The sequence below is a fragment of the Alnus glutinosa genome, chromosome 5 (genome assembly GCF_958979055.1).
Source record: "Alnus glutinosa chromosome 5, dhAlnGlut1.1, whole genome shotgun sequence".
Lineage (NCBI taxonomy): Eukaryota > Viridiplantae > Streptophyta > Magnoliopsida > Fagales > Betulaceae > Alnus > Alnus glutinosa.
The window spans coordinates 3,599,457-3,616,821 of NC_084890.1; the positions used below are offsets into that span (position 1 = coordinate 3,599,457).

Consider the following 17,365-nt stretch of genomic DNA (forward strand, 5'->3'; position numbering starts at 1 on the left):
TTTTCTGCAGAAGATTGAGCAAACCAGAGGAGGAAAGCAGAGCAAAAAACCAGAATTTTCATTTTTTATTAAATTATTTTAATAAAAAAATTATGTTCTCACACGAATTAAGATTCTCAAACCTTATTTTACGATTAAAATTTTATTTTATTTTATATAATTTATTCACCTGCCACGTGGCAAGCATTAAGATACCATATTCAGGAGTTTTTTTAAGTAAAAAAAAGTATCTCTCAAAAAAATAGAAAGCAGCTTTGGTACTCTCTAGACTTTTTTTTTTTTTTTTTTTTTTTCATTCATTTAGTTTGTCAAATAATATACTGATTTAAGCATTAAAGTGTTCTCGGTCCATCAGAGATTAGCCGACAAATTTTCAATAACCATTTTTTATATTTTGCAGATGGCGCATCGTCAATTCGGTAGTAAATAAAAAATTTAAAAAAAAAAAAAAAAAATCCATCAAGAGAAACAGTCAAACTGTTAATAGGAAAAAAAAGAAGGAAGAAGCAAAAAGGGAAAAAGAGGAGGCTAGGAGGGATTAACATCGCTAATGGAGACTACCACCACAAGTCAAGGATGCAATGATAATGCTTTTATTTTGATTAGCAAAGACAGCCCAACTAACTAGATTTTGCGCAGAATAGAGCTAGTTACGTACCTAATATTCCAACTAATGTTTTTTGAGTGGTCGATTTTATTATGCTCTAATATTCCAACTATAAAAGTCAAATAATGATCGATGGTTATCCATGCTATGGCGGCAAATAACAGTGGATGCCAGCAATATTACATTTGTATTGCATCACTAATTCTTAGAGTTATCCTAAATTATACATCATTTTATATGGTAAATAAAGTTCACGACGGGTTCGTGTGATAAATTATAATTATAAATAATTCATTAAACTTCTTTTTTTCTACTAAATTAAAAGATTTTGTTAGTTTACCACGTTATAGCTAATAGAAAATCAACACGTGGCCACTCCAAACATAGAGAAGGCCTTGTACCACCCTCAGAAGTAGCCAGGCCACCCGTGACAATTACTCATTTGCTATTTTTTATTTTTTTTAAAAGAATAAAGTAACTTCTAAGTTTTATTTATTTATATATATATATATATATTTTTATAATGGACACATATCGATTTTTTATTGAGTATGACGTGACAAACTAATAAAATCTGTTAATTTGATAAACAAAAAATAAATTTATTTGTAATTATATTTTACTATATAAACTTTTTATGAATTTTTTATACCACAAAAATTAATTTGTAGTTTAGGCTAATTCAAAAGAAAAATGGTACAATTATCCTTTTATTTTATCGCATATAATTTACATTAGCTTTGACCTTCTTTTTTGACTAACGCTTGTGAATCATCCCTTCACGTTCGGGGCCCCAGTCTTATTTATTAGAGCAGTGACTTAATTCAACGGCCCTCACCCCAAGAAAAAGCCATTGATGCTGATCAAATTTTCAATCGCATACCTGCAAAGGCCAAAAGCAAGTGGTCCGTCGATAACAATGGGCTTGCCTAGCTTCAACCTCTGCGCGATGACCACCCTTTTGCTCCTCCCCTTCCTAATTAGCTTCCTTAGCCAAACCGGAACTGAAGCTGCTGCAACTTACCTCTACCATGTCTGCCCAAACACAACCACTTTCACGGCCAACAGCACCTACCAATCCAACCTCAATAGCCTCCTTGCTTCCCTCACCTCCAACGCCACAAGCAGCACGGGGTTCTACAACACCACCGCGTCGCCCGGGAACTCCGTCGACACGGTCTACGGCCTCTTCCTCTGCCGGGGTGATCTCTCGGCCGACGCCTGCCGAGACTGCGCTGCCGACGCAACCAAAGACGTGGTCGATCGCTGCCCCAATGAGAAAGTGGCCGTCGCTTGGTACGACGAGTGCATGTTACGCTACTCAAATCAGTATATCTTCTCCCGAATGGTTACAGACCCTAGCATTTTCATGTGGAACACAAGGAATATATCGGAGCAAAACCGGTTTGACCTGCTGGTGAGGACAACAATGAACGACTTGGCAAGTGGGGTTTCAAATGTTGGGTCTGGGGCCAAGAAGTTTGGGACAAAAGAAGCCAATTTCACCGCGTTGCAAACGTTGTACGCCCTTGTCCAATGCACGGCAGACCTGTCGGGTTCCGATTGTAATAGCTGCCTCCAGATAGCGATAGCAAATCTGCCGGGTTGTTGTGGGGGAAAGGAAGGGGCCAGAGTTCTGTTTCCTAGTTGTACCGTTAGGTTTGAAGTTTACCCGTTTTACCAGTCAGTAGCAACTTTTCCTCCACCTCCGGGATCGGTGGTAGCGCCTGTACCTCCACTTCCTGGATCAGTAACAACACCCAAAGGTAAGTTTTTTCCTTTTCGTTTCTTTTTTCTTTTTGGGTTGGGTGTAGATGGGAAAAGCCTCTTACCCATCAAGATTGCACAGCACATATGCACGATACAAAATATTTGGTGTGGGATATGTGTGCTAAACACATATTCACCTCGTGAATACCGCCCTATATGTCTTGTCTTGTGTATATTATATGCAATATCTCATATATTTTGTATTATGCATGTATTATGTAACCTTATTGTGCAAGATTGTGCACCAATTACAACCCGGGGTAAATACTGGATTCAAAGAAGTTGATGTAATTTTACTGCTTTCTCGATCTCCTCGCTTTTTATTAAATTTGGGGACTTCTTTTGTGTTTTTTCTTTTCTTCTCTCTCTTTAAGATTTTGGTTGATGAAAGTATGGGCCGTATGGCTGCTCTTGAATTTTATTGAATAGAAAAATGCAAAACTAATTAGTCTCGATCTCTATTTGCAAATATATTCGAGTCCTGACCCAACTTCCGTCAAATATTTTGACCCAATACATTAATGTGCCATGTCACCCTCCACCAAGAGGTACACGTGACTTATTTGATTACTCATAACCGACAAGACATGTTGGACTTGACATTAAGTTAAACTTCTAAATATGTTGGTTTATTTATTACTTTTAAATTAATCTTTAGAATATAGGAGATAGTGTTCTGCCCAATAGTTTAAAGGTTGTCTCTCACACCTAATTAATCAAGACTGTCTACCGTATAGACGTATATATTCTATTCAACAATGGTTGTTATCTTGAAAGCAACTCTAATTATAAACCATTCTGGTAACCTTTAGCTTATGAATGCAAGTGAATATTGTTTATGCAGGAAAAGATCAAATCTCACCGCTGACAATTATTGCCATCGTCGTTCCGATTTCTGTCACTGTTGTTCTATTCGTGATGGGATACTACTTCCTTAGTAGGAGAGCAAGAAAAAAATACAATGCTGTACGGGAAGAAAATGGTAAACAATAATTAATTTGATTTTGTGCATTCTAATATTCATTTCCAAATGTTATATATACTTTTAGCTACTTACACTTACTGTTTTGTTGTGCAGCTGATAATGATATCACAACTGTAGAGTCCTTGCAATTTAATCTTGCTACAATTGAAACTGCCACCAACATGTTTTCAGATGATAATAAGCTTGGTAAAGGCGGATTTGGTGTGGTTTACAAGGTAATTAGAGGATTTTTATTATGCAATTAGTGCATGCAAATTCTGTCTGACAGTGTTGAAGATTTTGATCATGTTTGCATTTTCAGGGTACCCTTCTTGATGGACATGAAATAGCTGTAAAGAGACTATCAAAGAGTTCTAGACAAGGGACTGGAGAGTTTAAAAATGAGGTAGAATTGGTAGCCAAGCTTCAACACAGAAATCTTGTAAGATTATTGGGATTTTGCTTGGCAGGAGAAGAAAAGATACTTGTCTATGAATTTATGCCCAACAAAAGCCTTGACTACTTTCTATATGGTTTGTTTCTTATAAATATACATTTAATTTTCTTGTATGTTCTTAATCTTACAAGAGTTAAATTACCTTTCTGTATTATTCTCTTGACTTTATTTGTTTTTCCCTTAGCTAACTGAATATATATATATATATATATATGAGACTTTAGTTGATTATTCTAATACGAATATTAAATTTTGATGCATGTATAGATCCCGCAAGAAAAGGACAATTGGATTGGTCGAGACGTTACAAAATTATTAGAGGAATCGCTCGAGGGATTCTTTATCTTCACGAAGATTCTCAGCTTAGAATCATACATCGTGATCTTAAAGCAAGTAACATTTTGTTAGATAAAGATATGAATCCAAAAATTTCAGATTTTGGGATGGCAAAGATTTTTGGAGTTGATCAAACTCAAGGAAATGCCAGTAGGATTGTCGGCACATTGTAAGTTCTTAATGTTTGCCAATTTTTGCACAAAAAAAAAAAAAAATCAATAAAATAGCTTGGGTTCTAGAGTACTACTAGCGATCGAATTCAGTTTATTATATATAATTATAGTTTATATTTAATGTTGTTAAATATGTTATGTGAATTACATTGTCTTATAATTAACTAACATCGTTGTATCAATGATGCCGATTTACAGTGGTTATATGGCTCCAGAATATGCTATGCATGGACAATTTTCTGTAAAATCTGATGTGTATAGTTTTGGTGTTCTTGTTCTTGAGATTATAACGGGCAAAAAGATCAGTTCTTTTTATCAATCAGACGAGGATGGAGACCTTCTGAGCTATGTGAGTAATATGAACCAAATGTTGTTTTTCTATATATGTTAATTCAAAACATCATAACATCCGTATGCGTAACACTGTAACATTACTTGACCAATTGTTGCAGGCTTGGAAACACTGGAGGGATGGAACATCCATGGAATGGTTGGATCCAAATTTGGAAGATTCTTACTCAAGAAATGAAGTCACCAGATGTCTCCATATTGGCTTACTTTCTGTACAAGACAATCCAGCCGACAGACCCACCATGGCATCCATAGTTGTCATGCTTAACAGCTACTCAGTTACATTGGCATCACCTCAACAACCAGCATCTTTCCTTAGTACTCGAACAGAGCAAAGCATGCCATTGAAGGAGTGGGTCTCCTCACATCAATCTACAAGCAAATCAACGCCATGGTCTGTCAATGAAGCATCGATTACTGAAGTATACCCTCGATAGAACCATACTGAGTTGTATATATATATGATCGAGTATTGTTTAAGAATTCAGAGTTCATACACGATAATAAGCTTGCATATCCAATATGTATAATTTTCAGGAGAATTTATTCTTCAAAGAGTTCTTGAAATGAGACCATGATGCTAATGGGTTTGCATCGAATTATGTTTCACAATTATGGTATCTTTTCATGCTTAATTGTTTTTCACTTATCGGTAGATGTTTAACAATGTCTTCCTCACTTGCGAGTTCATTACCGTATTTATTACAATTATTTTACTAATAAAATGTAGGAATAATAATTTATGTTTGCATGTCAGTGCGAGTCGTGTTGAAATATGGGTATAAAATTATATAGGTCAACTTTAACCCTAACCCGTTTAATTAAACGAGTCAAACTACTCAACCTTAACTCATTAATTTTGTGTTACGTTCACATCGGTTCACAAATCCTGTGAAAAATTTTCAGTCCTAAATGTCACGTGTTGAATTTGGGTTATGTTGAAGTATAGATATAAGATGAAAGTTAATCTTACACTTCGTGTCATATCACACGGCTCAGTGTCTCGCTCATGACATTCAACCTCATACTTCTTTCACTTGACCGTTGACGCATGATTATCGTATAGCTTTTTTCTCTGTTAATATGATAATATTATTTATTTATGTTAATTTTATTCTATAATAACATTTTAGAGGACTAATAGCAGTTTTCTAAATCTTCACTCTTCTTTTTCTTTTCTTTTTTACTTTCATTAAATTAAGGAAATAACCAAAGAATCAAAAGTTATACCCCTTATATAGGGAAGCAAAAGTACTTCATTTAACATTATTTAATATAAAAAAAATTTCTTTTATCTTTTATTTATCTAGCATTTATTTCAAACAATATTTAAATGATTTTTTTTTCTCTAATTATTTAATTTAAAAAACACTCAAATGGTATAGAAAAATGATAAGAGAAGTTATTGTGAAATGCATTTTAATAAGAAAACAAAAAGTGATTTAATTCTTTAAATTGATGAAAAGTTTAAAGGAAGCTGCTAGTACTTTTATAGGGCTAAAAATTCTCCAAATAAAAATTAGAATTGCACCTAATTCAAGCAACTAATTGATAGAGATCAAGTTCTTCGAAACTCCATTGGGTGCCTAATCTATCACGTCACTCATTAATTTCATATAATTTTCCATATGCTTTAGCAATCAAAAACACAGGAAAAAGAAAAATGAGCATGACCGAGTTTGGGTCTCAACATTCTTGAGAAAATTGGAAAATGTTTGTCAACGCGGTTCAATTAGTTGATTCTTTTTTTTTTTTTTTTTTTTGTGGTATAATGGTTGGAAACGAGTGGTTTATTTTAAAAGCAGATGTCAAATCATCCCTTTTTTTTTGGGGTACGGTGGTAGGTATCAAATTCTCTTTGAAATTGGTTGTTTTTCTCACTACAAAGTTTACAGTACAAGTTACTGTAGCCATATGACCAGATAGTCATGTGTATAATGAACACATTTAGCCATGTGTATTTAGACTTGCAGACTTAAAAAAAATTCAGATTTGCAGACTGACCAGCCCTGTGTTTGCGCAATCTCAACCCTAGGCTAAGCTTAAGCTTAAAGCTTGCTGTTTTTTTTTTTCTTGGCCACTTTTTCCTTCCTTTAACATTCTCACCCAAAACTCTAGAACGAGAAGAAATCCCTCGGCCCAAAAAACCTGATGAGTGATGGACTAATGATTCTCCTGAATCCAGATGGATTAAACGCATCGTGTAGTCTATAGATAAAGGCCAAGGAGCAGCTGGCCGGGTGCTCCTCAAGGAACTTCATGTGAGTTTTGAACTTCAGTGGATTCTTAAAGATTTTTTTTTCTGGGTACTTATGATTTTTATTTGTGTAAGGTGGCTTGCATGCATAATGTATTGGTCTGTTAATTAGTGAATTTTTTTTTTTTTTTTTTTTTTTTGTGTTTAATATATACAAATGCTCTGAGGTAAAAGTTGAAGTTGAAACTGCTATTAATCCTCCAAAAAAAAAAAAAAAAAAAAAAAAAAAGAGGTTGAAACTATGAAACTGTCTTGTTTTGTTGGGCGGCATTAGGTGACTTGGTGCTCGGTGGGTTCACCATTTGGTGTGAAGGTGGGACATGAACAGTAAAACCCATAATCTTACCTTGCAAATAAAATAATGAAATCAAGTACATAATTCTAAATAAACACGAACTTAAGAAAATCCCAGGTTATATATATATATATATATAAAAATTATGATCTTATAAACTGAGCATCTAGGAAAGGAATTGTCTGCTTTTATTTTACATAAACACGTTTTTACACCTGCGTTCGGACCCTCACAAAATATTTTGATTCCTCTCCTGAGTGGACAGTCATGAGTTGTCTTTTTCTTTTTTTTTTTCCTTTAAGTATGTCATGAGTCGTTGATATTAAATATTTGGATAGTTACGTACAGTTTCAGCCAATTATACACCGTCCAAATCCATTATTGCAGGGGACCTCAATCCCTTTGCTCTCTTCTGCAACTGGGATCATCTCCCTAAACTTTTCTAGGGTAGGCACATCCGCACTGGCTTGACTTCTGTTACAGTCGAGATTAATTTCTAATTAAATCATTCGAAATTACAAAAACTTTCCACCCATCCGAATTATTTTATTTAAAAATTATGCTAATATTATAGTAGAAGTCATGTAGATGCCATTTGATTAGCTATAATATAATAGTTGATTTAGAATAGTTTCTAAATCTAAGAGACAGATTAATTACAACTCCCAAGTATTAATGATCCTGAGCGAGAGCAAGATATTGATCACAAGAGAATATTGGCCATGCCTTCTTTCAATGTCTCCATCGTCCCTCTGCTCCTTTCCTTGCTCTGCTTGCTTAGCTTCACCGGTGAAGCAGCTGACCGCGTGCACAAGTGTTTCAACCAAATCACTTCCACCCCCAACAGCACCTACCGGAGTAACCTCAACCAGCTGCTCTCTTCCCTTTCCTCCAACGCCACGAGTGAAAGTGGGTTCTACAACACCACCGCCGGCCAAAACCCCGAGACCTCAATTTACGGCCTCTTCCTCTGCCGTGGTGACATCGCCACCTATGACTGTCAAGACTGCGTGGCAACCGCAACCAAAGAGGTTGTTCAGCAGTACTGCCCCTCAGAACAAGCGGCCGTGACATGGTACGAAAAATGCATGTTACGCTACTCCAACGGGCCCTCGTTCTTCTGCACCATGGACGAAGCGCATAGATTTTCTATGGGGGACGGGTATAATGCAACAGACCCAGATAGCTTCCAGCAGCTGGTGGCAACGACAATGAATGAGCTGGTTGCTCGCGCCGCAAATGCTCCGTCCGGTGCTAAAAAGTTTGCTACGAAAGAAGCCATTTTCAATGAATCGCAAACGATATACAGCCTTGTCCAGTGCATTCCTGACCTTTCCAGGTCTGGTTGCAACAGTTGTCTTCAGGCACTCGTAGCAAACCTGGCGGTGTGTTGTGGTGGACAGCTTGGAGGCACATTTATGGATCCTAGTTGTAACCTCAGGTACGAAATATACCCGTTTTATCAGAAACAAGCCGTCGGGGAACTGGCTCCGACACCGGTGCTTTTTCCTCCTCCAGCTCCAGGTGATCAAGGCACGAGACCAAAAGGTAAAGTGAAAACTTGCTACACGCTGTTTTTACTATGTTTCAAACATAATTTTCAACAATTATACTGCTTAGCATGCATGCTCATGAAACAATTTATTGTTTATGTAGGAAAAAGCCTAATCCGATTGCTAGGAATTGTAGCCATCGTTGCTTTAATTGCTGTCTCTCTGGTGCTATTTGCTATGAGCTACTACTTACTACGAAGGAGAGCAAGAAAGAAGTTAAATTCTCTACTGGATGAAAATGGTAAAATATATATTTGTAATTCATAGTTTTTGATATTTTAACAAAGATCGTATTTCTTCTTTTTTATATGCTTCCACACTCCAAATTTTCAAACAACGTTTGCCCTATTTGTGTGCATAGCAGCCAATGAAATTACAAGTATAGAGTCCTTGCAATTTGATTTGGCTACAGTCAAAGCTGCTACAAACCAGTTCTCAGAAGATAACAAGGTGGGAAGTGGTGGATTTGGTGAGGTTTACAAGGTATGGAATGGCTACTCTTCTTCTTTGATTGTTATTCTTTATTGTTTTTTTGTTGGGAATTCATAAATTTTATAAAGTAAATTGTATTAACTGCTGGTCAAACTAATTCTTAGGGTATACTTCCCAATAGACAAGAAATAGCTGTGAAAAGACTCTCAAGAAGCTCTGGACAAGGTGCAGAAGAATTTAAGAATGAGGTTGTCTTGATAGCAAAGCTTCAACACCGAAATCTTGTGAGACTCTTGGGATTTTGCTTAGAAGGAGAGGAAAAGATACTTATCTACGAGTTTGTCCCCAACAAAAGCCTTGACTATTTTCTATTTGGTCTGTCCTAATTTTTAGTCAAATCCCCAATTCCCTTGTTTGTCTTGCAAAATGCGTGGATTGAGATTACATTTCAATTTTTGTTTTTCTTGAGTCTTATCATATCTCCAAGGATCAAGTTCATTAAGGAAGGGCTCATTTTTGCAAGAGATAGAGTATATGCATGTGCTATTGAAATGGATGCAGTAGTTAAATATGTATTTTACTTTGATTTGTATATTTGAATATTGAATTTTGTTTGCAGATCTAGAGAAGCAAATACTATTGGATTGGTCAAGACGATACAATATTATTAGAGGAATTGCTCGAGGGATCCTTTATCTTCATGAAGATTCTCGGCTTAGAATTATACATCGTGATCTTAAAGCTAGTAACATTCTATTAGATGAGAACATGAATCCAAAAATTTCTGATTTTGGCATTGCAAGGATTTTTGGAGTTGATCAAACTCGAGGAAACACCAATAGAATTGTTGGGACATAGTAAGTTAATTACCAATATTTTAAAAAGAAAAGTTCTTAATCATTACTACATACATTTTAAAGGTTTTGTGTTCTTTTTAGTGACATCATTGAGTTGATTTGCAGTGGTTATATGTCTCCAGAATATGTAATACACGGGCAATTTTCTGTGAAGTCCGATGTGTATAGTTTTGGTGTCTTAATACTAGAGATTTTAAGTGGCAAGAAGAACGATTCTTTCTGTACGTCAGAAACTATTGACAACCTCTTGAGCCAGGTGAGCATCCAACAAATACTGCAAGCTTTAGTTTCTTTTGTAATGCCAGCATCATCACCACTGAGGGAGAGGCTATAAGAATATTTGAACAATTGATGCAGGTTTGGAGACATTGGAGGCGTGGAACATCCTTGGAGTTGTTGGACCCGAGTTTGAGAGATTCTTATTCAAGAAATGAAGTTGACAGATGCATCCATATTGGCTTACTGTGTGTTCAGGAAAATCCCGCAGAAAGACCAACAATGGCGTCAATAGTTGTCATGCTAAGCAGTTACTCTGTTACTCTATCATCGCCTCAACGGCCAGGGTTTTTCCTTCATAGTAGAACAGAGTCAAATGCGCCAACAAATGGACTGGAGGCAGATCAATCTACAAGCAATTCAGAGCCATTGTCCGAAGCATCAATTACACACCCTCGGTAGTATACTTGAACAATTACCCAGTATACGTATATGTTATTGGAACCTCATCAATCTACAATCCAATCAATTGCACCTCTTTTTCTTCAACCCTCCCTAGCCCCTGTTTTTCTCCTTTCCCCGGTTTTTCTTCTGTCTCTTAGGCCTGAATATGCATGTTCAGATAATTTATCAATAACGTTACTCTTTATGCCTATTTATTATACTCATTCATAATATATATATATATATATATAGAGGCCCGGTACACTCACGAACTTACTATGAGACCCAAGATCAGAGATATCAAACAGCCCTTATAATGACTTTTGACTTTAATTTGTCTAAACTTTTTCAATGTAGTTCATTTTATCATGGGCGTCTAAGTTTGTTCTCACTAAATGAATTAGTTCTTTTCTACGTATTGGCTATGTTCCAGCAGGTGATTAGGAGTTTGGTTTGGAGCTAGACCCGTTGAGATTGGGATAAGAGTCGCATAACAAAACACAAAGAACTTGTGTCCTAACTAAAATGGATCCAGGTTCAATTATAATACTACATGCATGGAGCTTGTACATGGAGATACTCAAACAATGCCTAAGCTAAAAACAAACTTATCCTCAGTAAGATGTGGGGTATAAGAATATGTAAATTAACTCAATCTATTAAATTAAACGGGTCACTCTTCAACTCTTATTTACTAATTTTGTGCTGGGTTCGTGTAAAAAATTACTAGCCCTAATGTCATACGTCATATTCAGATTGTGTCGAGATATAGATATAAAATTATATAGGTCAATCATAACCCAATTTATTTAATTATACGGATTAGACCTCTCAATTTTAATTTTTTAATTTTGTGCTGAATTCGTGTTAAGATTTTCACATGGTATCAAAAATTGTCAATCATCATCCCCCACCCTTATGGAGATTTGGATACTAGGAAAAAAAAAAAAAAAAAATACACCTGAGGAGGATAGGGGAATGGTTTGTGAGAGTGAGAAGATAAAAGCTAGGTAGGGGTGGGCAAATTATTTGCCTACCGCTTATAGAACTGAACCGAACCAAATCGTCATCGACTGCCTACCGACTAATTTTATGAACTTAGTGTCTTTATTTTCTCGGTTCTTCCCTTTTTCTTTTCTTTTCTTTTTTTTCACACCCATACATAGTTTTCCAGCAGCTTTTACCTACAAAAGAAAGAGAAGCCTTTTTACGGACAAGTTTCTAGAAGACTCTGGATTCACAACACACATTTTCAGCTACTACGAACTAAGGTTTAATAAAATACAACGAAAGTTAAAAGAAAAATTAGTCAAAGCACATTAATTGGTAACATATTCAGTATAGTATAAGGTGTTATGTGTGGGATACGGTGAAGTAGAATGTTAAAATACATATAATTTTTTTTATAGATATTTAGCAATACACAAACGAGATCATAGAAAAAGAGAACAAGAAAAAAACACCCAACCCCACTCAAACAACCCATTACGTGAAAAATAATTGCACAATTAAACTTATTACATAGAGAATAACTCTTACTGCATTGAAAATAACTGAATCATTGATCAAACAACTTCAGCCTGCTACGTAGCAAGCATCTAAATGCCATATTCAGAAGTTTTTCACGTAAAAAAGAGTCATCTCTCAAAAAAAATAGGAAGTGTCTTAAGTTCTCTTTAAACTTATTTTCATTTACTTATTTTGTCAAACAATATGTGACTTAAGCATTAAAGTATTCTTGGTCCATTGGAGATTAGCCAACGGATTTTCTGTAAGCCATTTTTTCTATTTTGTAGATGGCCCATCTTCAATTTGGCAGTTACAAATAATAAAATAAAATAAAATAAAATAAAATGCATCAACACAAACAGTCAAACGGTTAATAGAAAAGAAAAAACAAAACATTAAAAAAAAAAAAAAAAACAAAAACAAAAAGAAGCTAGCAAAAAGGAAAAAAAGAGGAGGCTAGGAGGGATTAACATCACTAATGGAGATGACCAGTGACCACCACGAGTCAAGGATGCAATGAGAATGCTTTTATTTTGAATAGCAAAGACGTACAGCCCAACAAACTAGTTTTTACGCACGCCAGTTGACAATTCGATTAGCTTTGCTTATGAAGCAAACCTAGTTACCTAATATTCCAAATAATGTTTTTTGAGTGGTCGATTTTATTATACTGTTAATATTCCCAACTATAAAAATCAAATAATGATGGGTATCCATGCTTTGGCGCCAAATAATTTCACATATATAATTTGCAGTAGCTTGACCCAATGACCTTCTTTATTTATTAGAGCATTAATTTAATGATTTTATTCAACCGCCCTCACCCCAAGAAAAAGCCATTGATGCTGATCAATTTTCAATCGCAGGCCTGCAAAGGCCAAAAGCAAGTGGTTGGTCAATAACAATGGGCTCGCCTAGCTTCAACCTCTGCGTGACGACCACCCTTTTGCTCCTCCCCTTCCTGATTAGCTTCCTTACCCAAACCGGAACTGAAGCTGCTGCAACTTACGTCTACCATGTCTGCCCAAACACAACCACTTTCACCGCCAACAGCACCTACCAATCCAACCTCAATAGCCTCCTTGCTTCGCTCACCTCCAACGCCACAAGCAGCACGGGGTTCTACAACACCACCGCGTCGGCCGGGAACTCCGTCGACACGGTCTATGGCCTCTTCCTCTGCCGGGGCGATCTCTCCGCCGACGCCTGCCGAGACTGCGCTGCCGACGCAACCAAAGACGTGGTCGATCGCTGCCCCAATGAGAAAGTGGCCGTCGCTTGGTACGACGAGTGCATGTTACGGTACTCAAATCAGTATATCTTCTCCCGAATGGTCACCGACCCTAACGTTATCCTGTCGAACACATAGAATATATCGGAGCAAAACCGGTTTGACCTGCTTGTGAAGACAACGATGAACGACTTGGCAAGTGGGGTTTCAAATGTTGGGTCTGGGGCCAAGAAGTTTGGGACGAAAGAAGCCAATTTCACAGCGTTGCAAACGCTGTACACCCTTGCCCAATGCACGGCGGACCTGTCGGGTTCCGATTGCAATAGCTGCCTCCAGATAGCGATAGCAAATCTGCCGGGTTGTTGTGGGGGAAAGCAAGGGGCCAGAGTTCTGTTTCCTAGTTGTACCGTTAGGTTTGAAGTTTACCCGTTTTACCTGTCAGTAGCAAATTTTCCTCCACCTCCTGGATCGGTGGTAGCGCCTGTTCCTCCACCTCCTGGATCAGTAACAACACCCAAAGGTAAGTTTTTTCCTTTCCGTTTCTTTTTTCTTTTTGGGTTGGGGGGGTAAAAAATACTGGATTCAAAGGAGTTGATTTAATTTTACTGCTTTCTCTCCTCACTTTTTATTAAACTTGGGGACTTCTTTTGTGTTTTTTCTTTTCTTCTCTCTTTAAGATTTTGGTTGATGAAAGTATGGCTGCTCTTGAATTTTATTTAATAGAAAAATGCAAAATTAGTCTCTCTATTTGGCTATTTGCACCCATTTACCATTATCTGTATGTGATATAAAAATTGGCTGAGAATTGCTTACGGTAAAAAACAAAACGCAAATAGACTGACCCAACTTCCGTCAAATTTGACTCAAATATTTTTTTTTTAGTCCTTTTGTATTGATTTGACATATTTTTTTAATAAAAAAAAAAAAAAAAAAAACTACATCTGGTAACTGATTGTTATCTTTAGAAAGCAACTCTAATTATAAACCATTCTGGTAACCTTTAGCTTACGAATGCAAGTGAATATATATTGTTTATACAGGAAAAGATCAAATCTCAACGCTGACAATTATTGCCATTGTCGTTCCGATTTCTGTCGCTGTTGTTCTATTCGTGATGGGATACTACTTCCCTAGTAGGAGAGCAAGAAAAAAGCACAATGCTGTACGGGAAGAAAATGGTAAACAATAATTAATTTGATTTTGTGCATTATAATTTTCATTTCCAAATGTTATACTTGTAGCTACTTACATGCACTTACTGTTTTGTTGTGCAGCTGCTAATGATATTACAACTGTAGAGACTGTAGAGTCCTTGCAATTTGATCTTGCTACAATTGAAACTGCCACCAACATGTTTTGTTATGCAATTAGTGTGTGCAAAAATATCTGACAGTGTTGAAGATTTTGATCATGTTTGTATTTTCAGGGTACACTTCTTAACGGACAAGAAATAGCTGTAAAGAGGCTATCGAAGAGTTCCGAACAAGGGGTTGGAGAGTTTAAAAATGAGGCGGTATTGGTAGCCAAGCTTCAACATAGAAATCTTGTAAGACTATTGGGATTTTGCTCGGAAGGAGAAGAAAAGATACTTGTCTATGAATTTATGCCCAACAAAAGCCTCGACTACTTTCTATATGGTTTGTTTCTTATAAATATACATTTAATTTTCTTGTATGTTCTTAATCTTAAAAGAGATAATAGGTTAAGTTACGTACCTTTCTATATTATTCTTGACTCTATTTGTTTTTACCTTAGCTAATTGAATATATATATATGAATTCTGTATTGATTATTCTAATACGAATATTAAATTTTGATGCATGTATAGATCCAGCAAAAATAATACAATTAGATTGGTCGAGACGTTACAAAATTATTGGAGGAATCGCTCGAGGGATTCTTTATCTTCACGAAGATTCTCAGCTTAGAATCATACATCGTGATCTTAAAGCAAGTAATGTTTTGTTAGATAAAGATATGAATCCAAAAGTTTCAGATTTTGGAATGTCAAAGATTTTTGGAGTTGATCAAACTCAAGAAGATGCCAGTAGGATTGTCGGCACATTGTAAGTTCTTAATTAATGTTTGCCAGTTTTTGCTAAAAAAAAAAAAAATAGATTTTTGTAGAAAAAAATAGCCTGGGGTCTAGAGTACTACTAGTGATCGAATTCAGTTTATTATATATAATTATAGTTTATATTTAATGTTGTTAAATATGTTATGTGAATTACATTGTCTTATAATTAACTAACATTGTTGTATCAATCATGCCGATTTGCAGTGGTTATATGGCTCCAGAATATGTTATGCATGGACAATTCTCTGTAAAATCTGATGTGTATAGTTTTGGTATCCTTGTTCTTGAGATTATAACGGGCAAAAAGATTAGTTCTTTTAATCAATCAAACGGGGATGGAGACCTTTTGAGCTATGTGAGTAGGATGAACCAAATGTTTGTTTTCCTATGTTAATTCAAACATCATAACATCCATGTAACACTGTAACATTACTTGACCAATTGTTGCAGGCTTGGAAACACTGGAGGGATGGAACACCCATGGAATGGTTGGATCCAAGTTTGGAAGATTCTTACTCACGAGATGAAGTCACCAGATGTCTCCATATTGGCTTACTGTCTGTACAGGACGATCCAGCCGACAGACCCACCATGTCATCCATAGTTGTCATGCTTAACAGCTACTCCGTTACAATGGCATCACCTCAACAACCAGCATCTTTTCATAGTACTTGGACAGAGCAAAGCATGCCATTGAAGGAGTTGGCCTCCTCACATCAATCTACAAGCAAATCAACGCCATGGTCTGTTAATGAAGCATCGATTACTGAAGTATACCCTCGATAGAACTGTACTTTTCATACTTAATTGTTTTTCACTTATTGGTAGATGTTTAACAATTTCTTCCTTATGTGTAAGCTTATTACCGTATCCATTACAATTATTTTACCAATAAAATTTGCAATGTTAGGTTTGAGTCGTGTTAAAACATGGATATAAGATTATATATGTTTATTTTAATTCTTGCCTGTTTAATCAAACGGGTCAAACCTTGTAATTTTCACTAGTTAATTTTGTGTTACATTCATATTGGTTGGCAGGTCGTGTGAAAATTTTTTAATCCTAAATGTTAGTTGTTGGGTTCGGATCATCTTGACGCATGGGTATAAGAATATACAAGTCAATCATAATTCAACTTATTTAATTAAATGGGTTAAATCTTTTAATTTTAACGTTTTAATTTCACATTAAATTTCTTATCAAATTTGTAAATTGTATAAAAAATTGTTCTCACTGATAAAACGACGATGTATCTAATAGCTTTAGCAAAAGTAATATGGTCGTAATAGTCCAAAAAGGTTACCCAAGGCATAATATGATCAATAATCCAATAGAAGATCATGTGAAAAATAACAACAAAATGAAAGTTAATCTTACCCTTGTCATATCACACGGCTCAGTGTCTCACTCATGACTTTCAACCTCATACTTCTTTCACTTCACCGTTGACGAATCATTATCGTATAGCTTTTTTCTCTGTTAAAATGATGATATTATTTATTTATGTTAATTTTATTCTATAATAATATTTTAGCTGACTAATAGCAGTTTTATAAACCTTTTTTCTTTTTTAATGAAAGAAAAAACTCTTAAGAAACTATTGAATCAGGTTTTTTCTTATTGTTCATTAAATCAAGGAAATATTAAAGGGCAACAAAGGTAATTTATTTAACATTATTGAGTATTATTTATTGAGTATTTATTTGAAACAATATATGAATGATTTTTCTTTCTTTTCTCTTTTTCTTATTATTTAATTTAAAAAATATTTAAATGGTACAAAAAAATAACAAGAAAAGTTATTATAGAATGCATTTTAATAAAAAAGTAAAAAAA

At 35.5% G+C, this 17,365-nt stretch overlaps 2 protein-coding genes and 1 long non-coding RNA gene across 4 annotated transcripts; all 3 read left to right on the forward strand.

Moving 5' to 3' along the window:
* Nucleotides 1-1,443: 1,443 nt before the first annotated feature.
* On the forward strand, nt 1,444-16,423 carry LOC133867952 (cysteine-rich receptor-like protein kinase 10). 2 transcript variants are annotated; one of them, XM_062304736.1, is made up of 7 exons: nt 1,444-2,373; nt 3,222-3,359; nt 3,456-3,577; nt 3,664-3,874; nt 4,066-4,303; nt 4,506-4,656; nt 4,760-5,332. In XM_062304736.1, the coding sequence occupies exons 1-7, from the start codon at nt 1,464-1,466 to the stop codon at nt 5,093-5,095; spliced, it is 2,106 nt and encodes a 701-aa protein (XP_062160720.1). In that variant the 5' UTR covers nt 1,444-1,463; the 3' UTR covers nt 5,096-5,332. The 2 variants fall into 2 exon arrangements, with proteins under 2 accessions (XP_062160720.1, XP_062160719.1); XM_062304735.1 differs by lacking the exons at nt 3,664-3,874; nt 4,066-4,303; nt 4,506-4,656; nt 4,760-5,332 and adding exons at nt 14,879-15,089; nt 15,281-15,518; nt 15,734-15,884; nt 15,980-16,423 and having other exon boundaries at nt 1,460-2,373.
* LOC133867957 (cysteine-rich receptor-like protein kinase 25) lies at nt 7,911-10,929 on the forward strand. The gene is made up of 7 exons (XM_062304746.1): nt 7,911-8,758; nt 8,867-9,004; nt 9,128-9,246; nt 9,360-9,570; nt 9,815-10,052; nt 10,158-10,308; nt 10,410-10,929. The coding sequence occupies exons 1-7, from the start codon at nt 7,933-7,935 to the stop codon at nt 10,728-10,730; spliced, it is 2,004 nt and encodes a 667-aa protein (XP_062160730.1). The 5' UTR covers nt 7,911-7,932; the 3' UTR covers nt 10,731-10,929.
* LOC133867968 (uncharacterized) lies at nt 13,057-14,810 on the forward strand. The gene is made up of 3 exons (XR_009900252.1): nt 13,057-13,972; nt 14,493-14,630; nt 14,727-14,810. It is a non-coding gene; the product is annotated as an uncharacterized LOC133867968 (long non-coding RNA).
* Nucleotides 16,424-17,365: the final 942 nt, after the last annotated feature.

Bases quoted from the DNA above. Each gene is read 5' to 3' on its own strand.
- LOC133867952 (XM_062304736.1), top strand. From the start codon at position 1,464: ATGCTGATCAAATTTTCAATCGCATACCTGCAAAGGCCAAAAGCAAGT. The intron at 3,360-3,455 runs GTAAACAATAAT...TTTGTTGTGCAG, and splicing joins TGCTGTACGGGAAGAAAATG to CTGATAATGATATCACAACT. The intron at 3,578-3,663 runs GTAATTAGAGGA...TTGCATTTTCAG, and splicing joins GATTTGGTGTGGTTTACAAG to GGTACCCTTCTTGATGGACA.
- LOC133867957 (XM_062304746.1), top strand. From the start codon at position 7,933: ATGCCTTCTTTCAATGTCTCCATCGTCCCTCTGCTCCTTTCCTTGCTC. The intron at 9,571-9,814 runs GTCTGTCCTAAT...TTTTGTTTGCAG, and splicing joins CCTTGACTATTTTCTATTTG to ATCTAGAGAAGCAAATACTA. The intron at 10,309-10,409 runs GTGAGCATCCAA...CAATTGATGCAG, and splicing joins TTGACAACCTCTTGAGCCAG to GTTTGGAGACATTGGAGGCG.